This window comes from Schistocerca americana, chromosome 4, assembly GCF_021461395.2.
Source record: "Schistocerca americana isolate TAMUIC-IGC-003095 chromosome 4, iqSchAmer2.1, whole genome shotgun sequence".
Lineage (NCBI taxonomy): Eukaryota > Metazoa > Arthropoda > Insecta > Orthoptera > Acrididae > Schistocerca > Schistocerca americana.
This window is the reverse complement of record NC_060122.1, coordinates 302,342,655-302,363,697: the sequence shown is the minus strand read 5'-3', so window position 1 is coordinate 302,363,697 and position 21,043 is coordinate 302,342,655. Positions and strand designations below refer to the sequence as shown.

At 42.9% G+C, this 21,043-nt stretch overlaps 1 protein-coding gene across 1 annotated transcript in view; it reads left to right on the top strand.

The window, feature by feature from the left end:
- The first annotated feature begins 6,919 nt into the window (after window positions 1-6,919).
- Window positions 6,920-21,043, top strand: part of LOC124612759 (ribose-5-phosphate isomerase) — a 30,600-nt gene continuing 16,476 nt past the window's right edge. The window contains exons 1-3 of the mRNA XM_047141153.1: window positions 6,920-7,067; window positions 7,375-7,622; window positions 13,041-13,101. Coding sequence (XP_046997109.1) covers window positions 7,383-7,622; window positions 13,041-13,101 — 301 coding nt within the window. The 5' untranslated portion in view covers window positions 6,920-7,067; window positions 7,375-7,382. The remainder of the gene's footprint in view (window positions 7,068-7,374; window positions 7,623-13,040; window positions 13,102-21,043) is intronic.

The window sequence follows — 21,043 nt, the reverse complement described above, 5'->3', positions numbered from 1 at the left end:
TACTGTACTATTTCCACTAACTGCTGGTAGTTCATACCATCCCTATTACTCCATGGCTGATGGCATTGCCTCTGCACATGCCCTATATGCCCACAATTAAAACATCTTACACTTGATGCAAACAAATTTCTCTGATCCCATACTTCAATGCCAACCTAACTGCTGCATGCAGGATCCTCCTGGACGTCTCTGGTGCTAAATCCTTGAGGAGAGCATCAGGTGCCCATTGCTTCACTTCCTGTAGCAACACTTTATTCACCTCATCATTACTGTTAACTCATACATATGCACATCAAGTTTTAATCTTATCAATGAATTTCTCCGCAGCTTCATTATGCCCTTTCAAAATTATGCTTAACTGGTCACGGAAAAACCATGCACTGTTTTGCTTCCTGTATGTCTTTTCTAACCCTTTCCAAGTTGTTCAAAAATCTCCACCTTCTGTAGTGCTTCTGTGTACTGTACAAATGACTACCTCTTCTAATAGACTCAACCTTGCTATATGTAATAACTGTTTATCTGACCAACCCTCTATGTCAGCCAATGACAAGAATTCTCTATAAATGCCAATACATCCTCAAACGATCTACCAGAAAACGTAGAAACAAGGTTTCCAGGCGGTGGATCCACTCCTGGAATCTGCAACTTCAGTAATTCTATTTCCTCATCCTTCTCTGCTGGCTCATTATTCACCAACGTATTCTCTGTCCTCAACAGAGCTACCTGATTAACCAATGATTGGGCAGCTTGTCTCTGATTTTGGTATTGCATCGCCCTTGCTCATTTTCATTAACCTAGAACTAACAGTTCAACAATCACACAGATAGAACACTCCATAGGTACTTCTGCTACCACATTCACTTCTTCTGTCCATTGGTGAGTCACCTCGACTCACTACATTGCCTCGCCATGCAGCCAAAACGATTACATTTAAAACAAGCCGGCCGTAGTAGCCGAGCGGTTCTAGGCGCTTCAGTTCTGAACCGCGTGGCTGTTGTGGTCGCAGGTTCGAATTCTGCCTCAGGCATGGATGTGTGTGATGTCCTTAGGTTAGTTAGGTTTAAGTAGTTCTAAGTTTAGGGGACTGATGACCTCAGCTGTTAAGTCCCATAGTGCTTAGAGCCATTTGAACCATTTTTTTTTTAACAAACAACAGCCATAGATTTGACACAAGGGACAAAATCCCAAGTTAATTGTACAGTGTACATCGTGCAGGCTCTAGCCATTCATCCCTAGAATTACCTTCAAACTTAGAGATATCCACCAGCTCTTCTGATCTCTCAAATGTATCTCTACATTTATGATTAGTGGTGGTGACAATAGGCTGGAAGGCCACTGGAAACACTGCTGACCAAAAGAAAGGCGTTTATTCGCCTTTAATTACACATTGCATCATTAGCTCAGTGAGGTAAACACAGCTCATTCTGTTTACCTTGGCCAGTGCTGGTTCATGGCTGGCTGCTTCCACTCAGTGCTGATGACAGGCCAGAGGATGGCTAGCAGCTTCAGTAGGCCATGATCATGGCATTAGCAGCACTGCATGTTGTGCTATGATGGAATTCCATCAGGGAACAGGCTCTTCTTGTGACTCGGCATTGCATATGCTCACCATGGCAGTGCATGATGACTGCTGAGGGCAGAACGTGACCTGCTGTTCTTCGACAGGAGTCATTGGTGGCTGGTGTTGAGGCATAAAATTCTGCAAGGAACTCAGTGCTGGTGTTGGCTGGTGAGGGCATGCGTCAACAGTGCTGTGGTACCAGGTCCCAGAAGGAACTCTTTGCTGGCAGTGACTGACCCAACCTGGACTCAAATTCATGACTGTTATTGATGATGTCCAGTCGTCCCTTTGTCTGGGGTGGTCCTGGTGTCATGGCAGTGCTGCTGGACTCTAAAGAGGTAGTTCTGCATCAAAACTCAGAGCTATATATAAGGGGCATTCAAATGAAACCCATTCACTAGTGTAAAGTAACGGTAACGATTTTCTTAACTGAAAAATGGAATTATACACAATACACATACTCACCACATAGTCACCAAAACTGTTGGCACATTTATCCCATTGCGAGACTTGCTGGTCGATTCCATCCTTGCAGAAGCTAGTTGGCTGCTGTCGGACCCAGACCTGGATCCAGTCACACACTTCATCATTCGTTGCGAATTGATATCCATGAATAGTTTGTTTTAGATGTCCAAACACTGATGGATCTCGTCCACATTGATTCTGCAGTTGTCCATGACTAAAGCATTCACTTCCACAACGATTTCTGGTGTGATGACATGATGAGCCTATTCAGGACAAGCATCATCTTCCAGTGACTTGCGCCCCTCAAGGAATCGTTTGCGCCTTTCAACAACACTTGAGCTACTCTGACTGTACTCACCATACACAGCCTTCATCCATCGATACATTTCATGGCCTCCGACTCCCTCTGTCACCAAAAATCGATTAACTCCTCGTTGTTTGTGCTTACTCGCCTGCTTGTTCAGTAGTGGATGCTAACTTGTGTGACCTTCTTCTCTTCGCCGTGAAACCACACTGGCGCTATAGAACATCAAACGGTGTGCACACTTCAGTCTCTCTACCAATAGATGAAGCCACCATACCCGCAGTTACGTGGTGCTACCTTAAATGCAAGGCAAAGGTAGATGCACTGACCAGGTTTCATTTGAATAATATACGGCTCTGGCATGCATTTGTTACACCAAAACCAAGCACTTAGTCACTTAGCCCACAATAAGAGTCTTGCCCTGGTGTGGTGACATCAACCTACCTACCATGGCTATTACCTCTGTGCTTTGGAGTTTTCTTCTGAGTGCAACTACCCCTTCTTGTAATCTGTCTGCATACATGTTATTCTGACCCACATTCACCACACTGCGTTGTCAGCCCACACCCACTACTGCAATACTCTAAAGTGGCTTTCTTACCACTTCTTATTAATTATACTAAAACTGGTTAGTGGCACTACATGTTGAAAATTTTCTACATCTGCTTCTGATATGTGATAGGGAGTTGGTGTCTAGTGGTAGAACACTTGGTCATAATTTTTTTAAGAAATTTAGTAAAAACAAAAGATCTATAATTCTCAGAAACTACGACCAGAATTTAATTTACTTGTGACGTTTTTCTTTTGGAAGCAAGGCAACTTGTGGTAGAACTTATAAAACCTCTAAAATAACATTTCAGTAAAAATTTTAATAAAAGGATCTTACTTGACATTAACTCCAAGCCTTAACACAGATGTTTAATAACATCAATAATGTGACATTTAACGAGACATTCTAAATTTAAGCTTTAGAAACCTACAGAAATGATCCAAATCCACTGGAAAGTAAAATGGATCACATGTAATTAGCAAAAACGAGCAACCCAAGTAAATAGGCTGATGACAAGTTCTCATAAAATACAATAAGCTGGCCATGCAGGCAAGGTGCCCATGAAGGGCCAAAACAACTTCTTCCTTTTGTTTATGAAAACTCTACACCTAGTTGGCCAGCTGAGATTTTAGACTCTAGCTTTATTACAGTTAGCAGAGAGAGCAACCACTTAAGGATTAACCATTTCTTTTACCCAAGACCCTTTTAGCGGAAATCACAATAATACCACATGTGCACTAAAGCTATCCTGTAACACATAAATTATTAGATAACAATTTTAGAAAAAATTACGACGTCAAAAGACACTGGAGAAAATTTGGAAAAAGTGAGCCATGCACTGAAATCACGTTATCTACTGTTTAATTTAGATAACGGCAGTTAGCACAGCCAAACCCAGACAAGAGTCTTCCACACTGTCCTTTTAATAGTCCAAAATACACAGTAAAATAACTTGAATGTGATTACTTCAAATGTTCACAAGAACTGCTTTACAGACGACGATTGATAACCACAATGGCAAGTAAGAGAGTAGCCTTTTCACATATAAACTACAATGGTAGTGACCGTAATTGAATACTCACCATAAATTCCAGGAAGTATGAATATAAGTCAACAGTCAACAACTGCCCGATCAATGGCTGCAATCAATTGACCATATCCACCAGCCACACTCGCATTTAAAAAAAAAAGAAAAGAAAAGATTGGAACCGGCTGAGAGGAAACCAAACCAGCTCCACAGTGCACACAGGTTTCTTCTAAGTGATCCAAATCCAAGTACAGATAAGTGCGTGAGCAACACACCGACACAACTTCTACATATGGCAGTCTCCACTGATACGGCCAACAAAGGACATCACGTAACCCACTCTGACTGACATCCCAAATGCAGCAGCAAGCCAATGGTCTTCTCACCCGTGACGTCACGGTGCTTACTACCCACCATCGCCACAAAACAGCTAGAAACCTGATCACTGAGAGAGCAACCGTCCTCGCTGTTGCGCTTAAATCGACCTCGTCTCCACTTCCCTCTGGCGGCGGAAAATCGCTCCAACTCTGCCACCGCCAGTAATGCTGCAAACCAGATGGCTCTAGCTATATTTAACTACGCCACGATGTACCCGCACGAAACAGCTTTGTATTCTGTGAATGACTGAAATATTTCGTTCCTGACTTTTTGTAAATGTATTATCACATGTCTAGACTAATCATCAATGAGTGTGACAACATATTTCGCTCCACGACGTGATTGTGGGCCAGAGATACGCATTGCATCACTGTGTACCAAACGTAACAGTTCATTTGTTCTGTTTTCAGTCTGTTTGGTGAAAGGACTGGCTTTCATCCTGCCTTCAGTGCACACACTGCACAGCTGATTTATCCAGTCATCTAACACTTCGAGAGTTATTTCACTATTGACCTGTTTCTTAGCTTTGTTAATGTCAATGTGGCCTAGCCTTTGGAGCTATAAATCCACTTCCCGACTAGTGGTAAGATACATGACAGGATCACGTACTCGCATTGAAATAGTGGAGTTCTCTTCAATAACATAGTACAAACTGCCTTTCTTTGAAGCTTTCGCTATTATTTCCCCACTTCATTTGATGATTCTAGCTTCAGTTTTTGTTAAAGATAGCATCACTCTTTCGCTGGTAACATGAGAGACTGGTATCAAATTACACATGATGTCTGGAATGTACAACGTGTTGTGCGAGTCGACTGTTTGCCTTCCACAGTCTTCTGTTACGTGTGTGAGCACAGTTCCAAAACCAGTACTTTGCAAATATCCGCCACCAGTTACTTTTGCTGACGCTTCGTGTTCAGTGACGACTTTTCACGCTGGGAAGTCATATAGTCTGATGCTCGACTGCCCTACCCGGAACTCACACGTCTTTCCTTTCGTTTTCTCAGAAAGTAGTGAATGTCACATGTGAATGTGCAACAGTGCCCAAAATGGACTACATTCATTTTCAAGGTGACATTTTATGTCACTGTGTTTGGGGGTGTTAACTGGAATGAGTTCGTTGTCAGAGCAAACTAAGGGTACTGATATGTTCCTTCGACTCTTAGAACAACGTGTCAACAATGATTTAGATCTTGTAAAATTAGCAGGTATTACAGCTGATGAAGCGCCCTCTATTATAGGAATTAATTCTGGACTGGTATCGTTATTCAAACAGCATTGAGGACCATACAGAGTTGATTTGATACTGTTGTAATGTATAATCCGTCAGGAGATTTCATGCCCAAGGAAACTAAGTTTTGAGTAAATCATTAAAGTTATGATTTCAAGAATCAGTTTCATAAAATTTCACGGCTTGAATCATCGACAATTCAACAACTTTCTTGAAGATATTGACAGCAAATAGGCTGATTTGATTTTTTACACAGAAATAATGTGACTAAGCCACAGTAAAATGTTAGAGCGCATCAGCAATGCGTAATAATTACATATAGTAGCAACTACATATCACGGTAACTTAAAGAAATATCAACTGAACTGTTGCGGGGATAAAGGCAGCGGACTTGAATATGGAGGCTGGCGACTTAAAATTCTGAATGGTCATCCAGGCTCAGATATCGATAAACCACTTCAAGGAAACTCTGGGGTGGTTGCGTTCAATACGCCACGATCGATTTCCTTTCGGATCGTCCTAGCTGATGACCGTACGTCGACGGAACAAATACTAATACTGAAATGCTTCGCATTGGAACACGAAATAAACAGTCAAACAGGTATACAAGTCGCCGGTTACCAGCCAACGAAATGTTATTGGCACCCTTATCGCTGCAGTTTCCCAAGCACAAAATCAAAAATCTCGCTGTCAGCTCCTGAAATTTGGGTACAAAAAGTCGCCGCCACTTCGAATTTCTCGTACCTCAGTTACTGAGACGCTTTTTCCCCTACTGTCACCTTCGTGTTTTCTTTTTCTGTCTCCGTTTCTTCGCAATAAACACAGCACGAACTCCCGAGCAAATGGAGCACACAGCTACTACTTGCCCAATGAGGGTAACGTGTGCTTAGGCTTGTATTCTCGTGCGTCTGCGATTGCACCCGAGGACGGGGGTATCGTATGGAAATACCTTTACGTCATAAAGAAATGAGGAATGTCACTCTAAAGAAAAGAATTTGTTTTTTGAATATCCTTAATATCTGTGTCACCTTTAGTCTAACGATTTCTAAGAAAAAGACAGTAAGGAAAAGAAGGGAGCATCAACAGTGTCGAGTAAAAATTAATTTTCGCCCTCTCATTCAAATGAAATAGATGTTTTAAGAAATGAAAGCGCGATCTGGTTTGGACGACAATAACAAAAAGCAATGCGCTTATATTAATACCGAAAATGTGTTACCCGTTCTCCATTGTTGAAAGTGGTAACAGCGTGAAAGTTTGGTTTTAAATTTCGCCTTTTTTTTTAAATCAAATACTTCTCCACTAATGATACTTCGAAAATGTTTATACAACTCTCGTCCTAATACAGCAAAGTGAATCTGCTAAATTTGGTACCCCCTAGCTGAGATAAAACAATGCGATAAGTAGCGAGTTGCTGGTACAGAGGCACTGACGCGGGTAAGGTGCGTGGGAGGAATGTAAACAGCGGCATAAGTGGAAGGTCAACGCACTCTGATAGGTGATGGCTTTTAACGCAACTGTTGTGATGTGACGAAGAGAGGGCAGACTTCCAAGGAAGTAAGTCTAGGTCGTTTTTACTTTTTTCCAGTTATGATAAACAGATAGGAATTGTTATTGCCGATTTCGTCATAAATGGTGCTGGTTTTTCTGTAGTCGTACAGATTTCCTTTACTTATACTCCAGCCTTTCTCACACTTAAAGATCTTGATTCATTAGCATGTATTCACATATCGCTTTCTTTACACCGTGACATGAGCCGTTAAATGTTCTGTTTAACACGCACACGTCACGCCCACTTCAGTACAGAAAAATTAAACAGCTGGACCTTACTGATAATACGTTTTCATAATATCTTTGTGTACAGATAGCGTGATGTCAACGGCATCTTCGTGGTGTTTGTGGAGAGTAAAGAAGTGGAAGTTTTCCGGCCGGCATGCAGAGATATTTAAGGGTTGCATACCACCTGCGCGCGAATACATTACTACAGTGAGATTACCAAGGCCAAGGATAAGCAGATTTTGCCCCGCACGGAAGATTCACAAAAGAATTATGGGACCACATGATAGTGCAAAGCAAGCGGCAGCCTTTAAAGCAGTGGATGAATACGTGAAAGTAAGTGATACTTTCTCCTGTAAATATTTATCCATGTAAAGCTATATGCTTACAACCCAGACGATAGGTTAAGTTTAAGGTGCTCATGACGACGCATTTCGGCTGTAGCCAAGACAAAGGGTATGTTTCTTTTATGTGTTGTTACTAAATGACGCACTAACACAACGTCTGTGCCTTGTACGTGTGGTACCAAATCGCATCTCTAATTTTGAAATTTGCATCACGGGAAATGTTGATATGGTTAACCGTCTTATAATGTAGCAACTTCTTCTCATGTTGAACATCCAAAGTTAAAGTGAGCCATAATGTAATGATATTTAAAACCAGATAGCGCTTTTTTATGTATTCATGTTATTCATGTATACACTAAGAAATTTAGCAAAACGGGTTCCAAATATTAACAGAGAGTCGTTTTTGACGAGCAGCCTAATTGTTTCATCCTCTCAGCACGCAAAATAAATGAAGCAAAAAACCGTACAGATTGGTAGTGTCAAAATATTGAGAAAAATCAGAATGTACTATTTACTTGTGGAATGTAGAATTAGTTTTCTGTGGGTGAAGAGGAGGGGGGTGTTTCCTCGACTGCAATAAAATTACTCCCCCCCCCCCCCCCCCAATCCTCCTCATTCTTAATACATATAGGTAGATTGACTTAAATATTTTGTTTGTATTGTGGTTAATGTATCTTAGCATTTTCAACAAATACAACATTTAGATCTTAATGTTAAGTTCAAGAATGTGTAGTATTTGGAAACAGCGCAATTAACAAAATGAAAAAGGTATAATATCAATGAATCACAGTTGGAATTGACAACTCATACAAATACCTGGGAGTAACACTTCGCAAGGATATGAAATTGAATACCAAGTGAGGTGGCACAGGGGTTAGCACACTGGACTTGCATTTTGGAGGGCAACGGTTCAAATCCGCATCCAGCCTTCCTGATTTGGGTTTTCTGTAATTTTCCTAAATCACTTCAGCCAAATGCCAGGATGGTTCCTTTGAAAGGACATAGTTGATATCCTTACCCGTCCTTCCCTAATCCAAACTCGTGCTCCATCTTTAATGACCTCGTTGTTAACAGGATGTTAAAACACTAATCGTACTAAACTTGCTAATGAAATGGAATGATCACATAGCTCCTGTTGTGGGTAAAGCAGGGGATGGACTCCGGTTTATTGGCAGCATACTATGGAAGTGCAATCAGTCTACAGAGGAGATTGATTACAAATCACTTGTATGACTCATCCTAGAATGTTGCTCAGGTGTGATGGACCCATACCAGATAGCACTAAAGGGGGATGTGGAACGTATACAGAGAAGCATAGCGTGAATGCTCACTGATTTGTTTGACCTATGGGAGAGAGTTACATTGATGCTGGAGAAACTGAACTGGCAGACTGTAAAAGATGGATGTAAACTATCCCAAGAAAGCCTGCTAACAAAGTGTCATGGACTGGTTGTAAATGATGATTCTAGGAATATAATACAACCAGTATGTATCGCACACACAGGGATCACGAGGACAAGATCAGAATAATTACAGCATGCACACAGGCATTCCGTCAATCATTTTATCATGCTCCATAAATAAATGACTGGTACAACAGTTCATACCCCCGTCATGCACTTTGCGGTGGTTTGCAGAGTATGGATGTAGATGTAGGAAAAATACATATATTCATTGCCATTTGTATCATTTTCCCTTTGTCATCTTCTTCAATTTTAATGTAATTGTCATGAATTATATTATCGTGCTCTTCCACTGAGGTAAACAGAAATTAGCCCAAAGAAATCTTCCAGCACAATTTTGGATCATTTGTAGTTTTCTTAATGACAATTTCAGTGGAATTTGTTTACAGGATGATTCAAGAGGCCACAGACTTTTTATTCACACCCATATGTAGCCATAAGACTGCAGTAGTTTTGTACAATTGTGATACATTTCTTACGTAAGAGAGTGTGGGCTTCCACAGCTATTGTCATCTTCAGTAGCCTAAAGTATTTCTGTGCAGGTACATACATTGTCATGTTTATAGAACCAATGTTTTTGTTGCTGTTGCAAGTGGCATTTATCACCTAAAGCTACTCACTAGTCTGTAGCATAGCCTGAAGTCATAGGTTGGAAAGGGACAATTGGCAAAAGCGGTGAATATAAATCGGAAATAAGAGATTGATTTGCAGTGTAGCCTAATATATATATTTGTACCGTATTTAAGTGGCTTTTCTTATATAAAACAAAAAACTAGGTCAGTTCAGAAAAGACACATTACATAATAGCAAAATCCCTGGTGTGTATTTTAATATAGATTATGTACTTATATTGGACATGAAGTATGAAAAATGCAACATGGACCCTTTACGCAGCTTTTTCTGTTTGTCCTGTGAATAGTACTTAAACACTGATTAGCGATTTGTAAACTGTTCAGAGATTAAAGAAAATGTAATCTATTTATAGGTACTGTCATCGTGTGTTATCTTTCTTAAATACTTGCTAAATATGTATGAGTTTCCAGCTTAAGGTGATGTTAATAGAGCACTTTTTATAATAAACTGACTCAATCTGTTTCCAAAATGACTTATTTAAGAAATCAAAAGCTGAGCATTGAAGTTGTTTTGGGACTTACCGCACTTGATGCAAAGTAGGACTTTGGAGGGTATTATAACCAATAACTTTCTTCCCTATTCCACAGCTCCTGAACAACTCTCACTTTGTTACATCAAATATGTTGGGCTAATTCCATTTATCAAGATGGTGTGTCCTGGTTCTTACAGTGAAACACAGTTGTTCAGGTAAATTTTTGGACTACTGATGGTGTTGCGAATCACATTCTATTACAAGCATACATCCATTTTTGGAAGAAAATAAAACTTCCATATGCATAGCAATGTTATTGGTGAACACAACTCGGTGCGTGCTGGAGGTCAATTTCATTCATGTATTCATTGGAGAATAACATGCTTTTTGCTCCAGTGCAGTTTTGCAGTTCATAGACCTAATCTTGTGCATTTAGTATGTGCAGTTACCCACAGGCACTCTTTGTACAGCTTTATCAGTTGGCAGATTGTCTGTCAGCACATCAGAATTTCACTTTACTGCATTCAGTCAGTCATGTAGAGCAAGGCTAATCATGAATTAATCAGCACCCAGTTTTGAATCTGCATTGGACAATGTGCAACATAATTTCCTGTTGCCACAAAGTTACCACTCTCTGCTTTCTTCCCTTCCAGGTCCACAAATGCACCTGCATCAATCTTTGTATATCCACAGTACTGCATTTTGGGGTCGACCGAAGCGTCCGATCCCACGCGTCGGCTTTGACCCGTGACGTAAGGCTGTTGTGGTGTGTGACGTCACGACGGCGCGGAATTTAGTTTGTGAGAGTGGCATATTTGTAGGTGTCGTTTTGATGCGATCGGTGGTGCTCTCTGGTGGTGTGTTAGGTGATGTTTTTGGTTTAGTTTGCGAGTGTGGCGTGGTGTGTGAATTTCGGTAAATTGCTTTTTTCATGTCTTTGGTAGGTATGGATATGACTGACAGGGTCAACAGTTTTCGGTTGTCGGCTATGATGAGGGACAGTGCGTTGTCTCTAATAAAATTTCTTCAACTATTCGGATTTTTGGATGAAGTCGTGAAGTGTTCAGTATGTCGTGAAGAAATGAGGCTTGCTTAAAGTTCCGGTGTCTTGGACCATGGACGGCTGTATGTTGAGATGTCGTAAGGATAACAGGTCAAGGGAAGTGTTCGATCCCAATGTGTGGCTGTGAATGTTGGTATTGGTATCAGGAGATGTTTTTGAGCTATATAGGTCAAGGGAAGTGTTAGGTCCTAATTTATGGGATCGAGAGCTGCTGTTGAGCTATATAGGTCAAGGGAAGTGTCGGATTCCAGATGATATTGTGTTTAGTGGTATTTTGGGAGTTTGTGATGTCGGTTTTTTTCGTCGTTTTGTATGGGGGTGGGTGTCTAAATTTGTTTATATTTAGTTTTTCCTGCACCCAAAAACCCCCTATTTCCCGTGGTTGTCCCGTTAGTGTCATTAGGCTTTTTGTGGAATGTGTGTATGTTTGTTTTTCGATGTATTTTTGTCCTCATAATGTGTACATAACGACTTTATATGCACCATATTGGAATCGTGGTTTATGGTCGTTTCCGCCATATTTGTGACGTCATGGGTCAAAGCAGACGGGCGCGATCGGACGCTTCCATATTTCCGCATTTTGCTATATAAAGCATCTCTTGACTGTAAAAAGAGAGAAATTTTCTTTCTTGTAGGTTGATTTTTGAAAAGTACCATGAATATTCCATGCTGTTCTTGAGAGACAACATGCGTAATTTAAATATTGTAGTTCTCCCTCATTTCAGCCATAATAAACTGGCTTTTGAGCTATGTTTCCATATATTTATGAGTGGCTGCTTAATTTCTAAGAGTTTAAATTTTCAGCTCGGTGTACCAGTGTTGCTTTGCTGGTAACATCACGTTTAGCTTACAAGAACTCACAACTAAATGTAGATGTTGTTCTTTAAGTGGTATAAATAATTCTCATCGCTGCTGATTAGGACCTGCCAATCTGAAAGTTTTAATAATGTTGGCCAACAACTTTTTTTTACACTTTGGTAACCCATGGACTTATTCAGAGTGATACTGGATGTTGGCTTCATACCTTGACACATTGATTTTGAGACATGCAATATAATACACGTGCAAACAGGAAAAGAACAGAACACTGGCAGTTTTATTTACTTATTTTTAAAGTAGGTTTTACTTATATCTGGATCGGCTGTGTAGCTTGATGTGTAGATTAGGTTGTGAGATGGCAATATGATTTTGAGTTGGCAACGCCAACCAATGTGAATACAGAATCTTATTTGTAGTGACATACTGATCTGCAGCATAGCACAAGCCTATGATTAATTGAAAGGTGACTGGTAATGAAATGGTGAATATATCAAAGGTTTCAGTTAATGCTTTCTGTCAATAGAACCCATGGTATGCCAAGACGTCAGTAGTTCGTGTTGATTCATAGCTGAGATCTTTTGCTAATAATTTCAAAATTACAACTATTCAGCTTTGACATGCACTTACTTATTGCTACAAATGAAGCTCCCATCTCTCATATTTCTGCTATATAATGGAAGAAAAAGTATTAAAAACAGTAAAGGCAACAAAAAATTGAAACTGTGAATTTTTAACTTTCAATTTTACTAGGACATTCTGGGGAAATATATGTGGATAATGGCAGTCCCATATAAAAACAAAAAAAAGTTAAATGCTCAAGACTATCATGGGTTACAGCTTCAGATCTATACACATGTACCACTGAAATTTTGTGATTGTAATGTGCATCTGATGATATTCTGCACCCAACTGGTCCAATGGAAACAGATAAGCTCAAAGATGTTTATATTATTGCAGGATAAATCAGTTATTGGAGTTGGAAGTGGATCTACTATAGTGTATGCAGTTGAAAGGCTAGGTAAGTTACATAAAATTTTACTATATTACTTTGATGAAACATCTAAAGCTCCTGTGACCTTCTATACAGGGTTATTACAAATGACTGAAGCAATTTTACAGCTCTACAATAACTTTATTATTTGAGATATTTTCACAATGCTTTGCACACACATACAAAAACTCAAAGTTTTTTTAGGCCTTCACAAATGTTCGATATGTGCCCCTTTAGTGATTCGGCAGACATCAAACCGATAATAAAGTTCCTCGCACACTTGGCGCAGCATGTCCCCATCAATGATTTGAAAGCATCATTGATGCGAGCTCGCAGTTCTGGCACGTTTCTTGGTAGAGGAGGTTTAAACACTGAATCTTTCACATAACCCCACAGAAAGAAATCGCATGGGGTTAAGTCGGGAGAGCGTGGAGGCCATGACATGAATTGCTGATCATGATCTCCACCACGACCGATCCATCGGTTTTCCGATCTCCTGTTTAAGAAATGCCGAACATCATGATGGAAGTGCGGTGGAGCACCATCCTGTTGAAAGATGAAGTCAGCACTGTCAGTCTCCAGTTGTGGCATGAACCAATTTTCCAGCGTGTCCAGATACACGTGTCCTGTAATGTTTTTTTTTTTTTTTTTTTTTTTTTTTTTTTTTTTTTTTTGCAGAAGAAAAAGGGGCCGTAAACTTTAAACCATGAGATTGCACAAAACACGTTAACTTTTGGTTAATTGCGAATTTGCTGCACGAATGCGTGAGGATTCTCAACCTCCCAGATTCGCACATTGTGTCTGTTCACTTCACCATTAAGAAAAAATGTTGCTTTATCACTGAAAACAAGTTTCGCACTGAACGCATCCTCTTCCATGAGCTGTTGCAACCGCGCCGAAAATTCAAAGCGTTTGACTTTGTCATCGGGTGTCAGGGCTTGTAGCAATTGTAAACGATAAGGCTTCTGCTTTAGCCTTTTCCGTAAGATTTTCCAAACCGTCGGCTGTGGTACGTTTAGCTCCCTGCTTGCTTTATTCGTCGACTTCCACGGGCTACGCGTGAAACTTGCCCGCACGCGTTCAACCGTTTCTTCGCTCACTGCAGGCCGACCCGTTGATTTCCCCTTACAGAGGCATCCAGAAGCTTTAAACTGCGCATACCATCGCCGAATGGAGTTAGCAGTTGGTGGATCTTTGTTGAACTTCATCCTGAAGTGTCGTTGCACTGTTATGACTGACTGATGCGAGTGCATTTCAAGCACGACATACGCTTTCTCGGCTCCTGTCGCCATTTTGTCTCACTGCGCTCTCGAACGCTCTGGCGGCAGATACCTGAAGTGCGGCTTCAGCCGAACAAAACTTTGAGTTTTTCTACGTATCTGTAGTGTGTCGTGACCATATTTCAATGAATGGAGCTACAGTGAATTTATGAAATCGCTTCAATCATTTGTAATAGCCCTGTAGCTGTTGTATAGATGTTGCTAACTCCTGAGATTGATAATTTGATCACATCATTAATGTTGAAGAAAATGCTTTTCTTCTTTTTCAATCAATTGTGATGAAGATACAGAGTTTAGTGTAATGGAGTGGCCCTGTGTCATTTTTCACATGTGCTATCCTGTCTTGTAAGTACATATGATGTGAGAGAGTGATTTTTAACATGACTCTGTCATACCTAGAGATGTATCCCAGCATGAAAGGCACTTTGTTTCTTAGACTTAGACTGTAATTGTGCAAAATCTGTTTCTTGTTACAAAACAAGTTTCCTCAAAAACTGCAGTAATGCAAAAAGTAAAGTTACTGTCTCAATTGTCGTCTTGCATGTTTTGAGGTATCTGCACAAAGAAAAAGTATGAATTCTGGCATATAAAATGCATTTCAGAAAATAAATGCTATAATACACTTAGATTCCAAATTATCAGAATATGACTCTGGACAAGTTCTGATAAAATTTGTATTTGAACCTAAGAATCTGTTTCATAAAATCCTGCAAAGACAAGACTGAAAATAAACCTTCATCACTTGTACGTATGTTAACTAGACTTCCTCTGAGCTGGTAGGTAGTTTGCATTTTCTTAGTATCTACTGATCTTGGACTTTCTTAAAGTGAGTCATCTATGGTATCCCAAATGGGATTATTAACAAGTCCATCACAGAAGGAATGAAGGACTATATCCAGAGAATTTAAAAATAGCTTGGGAAGTGCCATTGTACCAAAGGTGTCTTACAAAACCCAAAAATTACAGACCTGTTAGTGTTATGCCAGTAGTGTTGAAAATCTTTGAACACATTCTGTAAAATAGATTAATAAGCTATCCTAACCAGATAGCAACTTGGATCCCCCCTCCCCCCCGCAGGCCTGTGGTATCCCTACCTGTCATAAGAGGCGACTAAAAGGAGTCTCACACCTTTTGGCCTTTATGTGATGGTCCCCTGTAGGGTTTGACCTCCATTTTTCACTATTTTCCCGAAAAACGAGCCGACTGGGGAAGGACGCCTTACATGGTGCATCGTGTCCATCGTGCATTGAGATCTTTAGCCCACTTTCTCATTGTGGCATTGCAGTCGCGCTCATCCTCCATCTCTTGGGTGAGGACAACTTCCTGGGTGCATTTTCTTCTACCCACTATGCAGTGTCATTTTCTGCACCGAAGATAAACGTGGAATTCTTTGCACATCATATCCAGCATGGTAGCCAGTCGGTTGTGGTGGGGCCGCTATGTACCCTGTTGGTTGTAGCCCCCTGACTACACAGGGATCACTCTGCTGATGGCTGCGCCCTAAATTCCCCACGTATACCATGGAGTAGATTCCTGTCAACCTGGATATCAGGACTCCCAACTATGGCCATCCTGCCAGGTGACCTTTGCTGTGGCTGGGCGGCGCCCATAGGGAGGGCCCCTGGTTGGAGTGGGTGGCATCATGGTGGATGATGTGCGATGAAGTGTACCACGTCATCACTTGCAGGTGATCAAACGCCAGCAGTCTCTAAGTGTTCAAAGTCTCAGTACAATGCAAGGAAGTATGATCCTAAATCATTCCCTTCCCTGGCCACACCGTGGGAGGAACACCAGGCTAAGGATGGCAGCGAACCTTATTTGCCCCAGTACCTTGTGTATGTACGAGAGCTGATGGGGACTCCTTTGTCTCGACAAAGCCTCAATATTTTGTAAACCATTTAGAGGACAAGTTTGGGGAGGTGGAGGGCTTGTCCAGAATGCGGTCAGGGTCAGTCTTGATAAAAATGGCATCCTCTGCCCAGTCACAGGCATTACTCACTTGTGACAAGCTGGGAGCTGTTTCTGTTACCATCGTGCCTCATAAGAGCTTAAATATGTTCCAGGGTATTATATTCCACATGGACCTTCTTTTGCAGTCTGACGATGAGCTGCACACCAACTTAGAGTGGCGAGTAGTTTATTTCATCTGGCTTGTCCATCGGGGTCCGAGGGATAATCAGGTTGCCACCAGTGCCTTTATCTCGACCTTTGAGGATGACACATTACCCGAGAAGGTCAAGGTGATGGTCTACCACTGTGATGTCAGGTCATATATCCCTCCCCGAATGTGGTACTTTAAGTGCTGGAAGTTTGGCCGTATGTCTTCCCGCTGTACATCCAGCATCACACGTCCATCCTATCCCAATACTCCATGTGCCCTGCCTCCCATCTGTGTCAACTGCAGAGAGCCTCATTCCCCTTGCTCACCAGACTGCAGGATTTTACAATGAGAAAGGAAACTGATGGAATACAAGACCCTGGACAGACTGATCTGCACTGAGGCTGAGAGGAAATTCGAGCGCCTACATCCTGTGGCTGTGACCCCTTATGCTGCTGCTACAAAAACAGTTGTAGCCCCATCAGTTCCGCGAATTCCAGTCGGCTCTCAGAGCCGGAAGACTATGCCTGCCCCCTTGATGGTGGGGGGCACTTCCCTCCCTGTTGCTCCCGCACTACCTACTTCGGGAGCACTGTTCCCCCAACCATTGGGGGCACCAGTCACCACTTCTCAGGTGGAGAAGCGTAAGTCTTCTTTGGCTCCTCTTGCTATGAAGGGGTCTTCTGGGTCACTCCCTTCCCAGGTTTCTGCTAATGGGAAAGATGACACCCGCCATTGGCTGAAGTGCCCAAAAGCAGCTGGTCGTAGGGCTTCACGATCATCCTCCGTCCCAGAGATGGAATCAGTGAAGCCCTCCCAGCCAGAGAAACCCAGGAATCAGTGAGACAAATCCAGAAAGAAGACCCCCAAAACCAAGGGAATTGCAGTGGCACCCACACCATTGCTGCCTACAAGCTCTGCGTCTGAGGATGAGGTGAAGAGTCTGACGTCCGCTGAGGACATAGATCTTGCCAGACCTTCAGACACTATGGATATAGCCTGTTCAGAATATAAGTCGGTGGCAGCAGGTGACCCTGAGGTGTAGACTGCCTCATTGAGTGTTTCATGCCTTCCCAGTCTCACGATCATGTCATCCTACAGTGGAATTGCGGCAGTTTTTTCCACCACGTGGCTGAGCTACGGCAACTGTTAAGTTTTACACCTGCTATCTGCATTGCCCACCAGAAAACCTGGTTCTCAGGAATGCAGGCCACTGCCCTTTGGAGCTACAGGGGATATTACAAGAACCATAGCGAATATAGTAGTGTGTCAGATGGAGTTTGCGTCTTATGTCCTGAACTCAGTATGTAGTGAACCTGTGCCCCTTCAAACTCCTCTTGAAGCTATGGCCATCAGGATATGAACGATGCAGGAAATAACTGTCTGCAATGTGTATCACCCTCCAGATGGTGCGGTACCCCTGAATGTATTGTGGTGTAGCACCATGCTCACTGGCCATGGCAGAGATGTCGAAAATTTACTGTTCCAATTCGGACCTCTGCCTCTTAAATACTGGGGCCGCCACACATTTCAGTATGGTAGTTACTTGGCCATTGTTTTATCAATTTGCAGCCCAGGACTTCTCCCATCTATCCACTGGAGAGCACATGATGACCTGTGTGGTAGTGACCACTTCCCCATCTTCCCGTCACTCCCCCGGCATCGTGCCCACGAGCACCTAGCAGATGGACTTTAAACAAGGCTACTGGGTAGCCTTGACCTCTGCTGTCACCGTTGAATCTCCCCCACATGGTGCCATCAATGTTGTGATTGAGCAGGTCACTACAGTGATCATTTCTGCGGCAGAAAACGTGATCCCTCGTTCTCTGGGGTTCCCCCAGCGAAAGACAGTTCCTTGGTGGTCGCCAGAAGTCGCTGCGGCAATTAAAGAGCATGGGTGAGCTCTACAGCGACATAAGTGCCACCCTCCTTAGAGCACCTAATAGCCTTTAAGCGGCTCTGTGCCTGCTTTCACCTACTTATAAAACGATGGAAACAGGAGTGTTGGGAGATGTACTTGTTGAGCATTGGGTGCCATATACCACCTTCCCAAGTTTGGACAAAGATCAGACGTCTTTTTGGGTACCAGATGTCCTTGGCTTTAACATCGATGGTGTGCTCTCTACCGGTGCAGACGTGACTGCCGAGCACTTTGCTGAGCACTATGCTTGAGCTTCTGCGTCAGAGAACTACCCCGCAGCCGTTGCACCTTCAAATGGTGGATGGAAAGGAAAGTCCTCTCATTCACTACAAGCCACAGTGAACTCTATAATGCCCCCTTTACAGAGTGGGAGCTCCTCAGGGCCCTTGCACATTGCCCCGACACAGCTACTGGGCTGGATTGGATCTCCAGTTAGATTATTAAACATCTCTTGTCTGACTACAAGCAATATCTCCTTGTCATCTTCAACCAGATGTGGTGCGATGGCGTCTTTCCATCGCAATGGCAGAAGAGCACCATCATTCCAGTGGTAAAACCCGCTAAAAATCCGCTCTATGTGGATAGCTATTGGCCCATCAGTCTCGCCATCATTCTCTGTAAGCTGCTGGAACGTATGGCGTGTCGGCGGTTGGGTTGGGTTGGGTTGGGTCCGGTCCTGGAGTCACGCAGCCTACTGGTTCTGTGCCAGGGTGGCTTCCGCCAGGGTCACTCTGCCACTGATAATCTTGTGTCCATCAAATCTGCCATCTGAGCAACCTTTTCCAGTCGCCAACACCTGGTTGCCATATTTTTTGACTTACGTAAAGCATACGGCACGACCTGGCGACATTATATCCTTGCCACATCATTTGAATGGGGTCTCTGGGACCTGCTCCGGATTTTCATCCAAAACTTCTTTTTGCTCCGTACTTTCCATGTCCAACTTGGTTCCTCCCATAGCTCCCCCAGTATTCAGGAGAATTGTTAGTGGCCATTAATGGCTTATTAGCAGCTGTAGGACCGTCGGTCTCCCCTTCTCTGTATGCAGATGACTTCTGCATTTTGTATTGCTCCTCCAGTAATGGTGTTGCTGAGCGGTGCCTACAGGGAGCCATTCACAAGGCACAGTCATGGGCTCTAGCCCATGGCTTCCAGTTTTCAACTGCGAAATCATGTGTCATGCATTTCTGTCGGCGTCATACCATTCATCTGGAACCAGAACTTTACCTTAATGACGATCCACTCACTGTAGTGGAGATATATCGATTCTTAGGACTGATTTTCGGTGCCCGGTTGACTTGGCCACCTCACCTTCTTCAGCTTAAGCAGAATTGCTGGCAGCACCTCAATGCCCTCTGCTGCCTGAGCAAGACCAACTGGGATGCAGATTGCTCTACGCTGCTGCAGCTCTACAGAGCCCTTGTTCAATCCCACCTTGACTATGGGAGTCTCATTTACAGTTCGCCGGCACCCTCAGTGTTGCGTTTACTTGACCCAGTGCACCACTGTGGCGTTCACCTAGCGACAGGAGCTTTTAGAATGAGTCCGGTGACCAGTGCCCTGGTGGAGGCTGGAGCCCCTCTATTGTGAATCCAATGTGCAAAAATGCTCGCCAGTTATTTTGCACATATTCTCGTATTGCCGGCCCAGGTCAGGGTTCACAATTGTGGTTCATGTGTGATCATGTCTTTCCCGTTACCACTTCTACTTGTGGTCCATTCACATACACCACCTCGACCACAGCTTTGACTGCATGGCCATAAGGACTCCTTTAACCCCACCGCTCTCCGCTGTGTCTTCCTCTCGATTCTTGATGTTTTCCGGGGCTCTGTAGTTGTTTACACCGACAGCTCGATGGCTGATGGTAATGTTGGCTTCACCTATGTCCACAGAGGCCATATTGAATAGCATTCCTTACCTGCTGGCTGCAGTGTATTAGCTACAGAGCTTGTGGCCATATCTCGTGTACTTCAGTACATCCGTTCCTGTTCTGGTGAGTCGTTTCTTCTCTGTTCTGACTCCCTGAGCAGCCTATAAGCTATCGACCAGTGGTGCCCTCGCCATCTTTTGGTAGCGAACATCCAGAAGTCCATCTCGACCCTTGAATGGTCCAGTTGTTCAGTGGTGTTTGTGTGGACCCCAAGACATGTCGGAATCCCAGACAATGAATTTGCTGATGGACTGGCCAAACAGGCTACACAGAAACTGCTTCTGGAGATAGGCATCTCTGAAACTAACCTGAATTCTGTCTTACACTGCAGGGATTTTTGGCTTTGGGAGACAGAGTGGCATAACAGTATGCATAGCAAATTGCATGTCATTGAGACTGTGAATGTATGGAGGTCTTCCCTGCGGGCTTCTCATGAGGAATCAGTTGTCCTTTGTCACCTCCACATTTGCCACGCATTTCACACACGTGGTTATCCCCTCCATCGCGAGGACCTACTTCAGTGTTGCTGTGGCTCCCAATGACAGTCTTCCACCTCTTGCTGGACTGCCTGCTTTTAACCACTCTGCAGCAGACTTTTAACTTTCCCAGCACCCTCCTTCAGTGTTGGGTGACAATGCCTCAACAGCAGCTTTAATTTTATGTTTTATTCGTGAGGGTGGGTTTTATCATTTGATCTGAGTTTTAGAGCATGTCCTTTGTCCCTCTGTGTCCTCCGATCT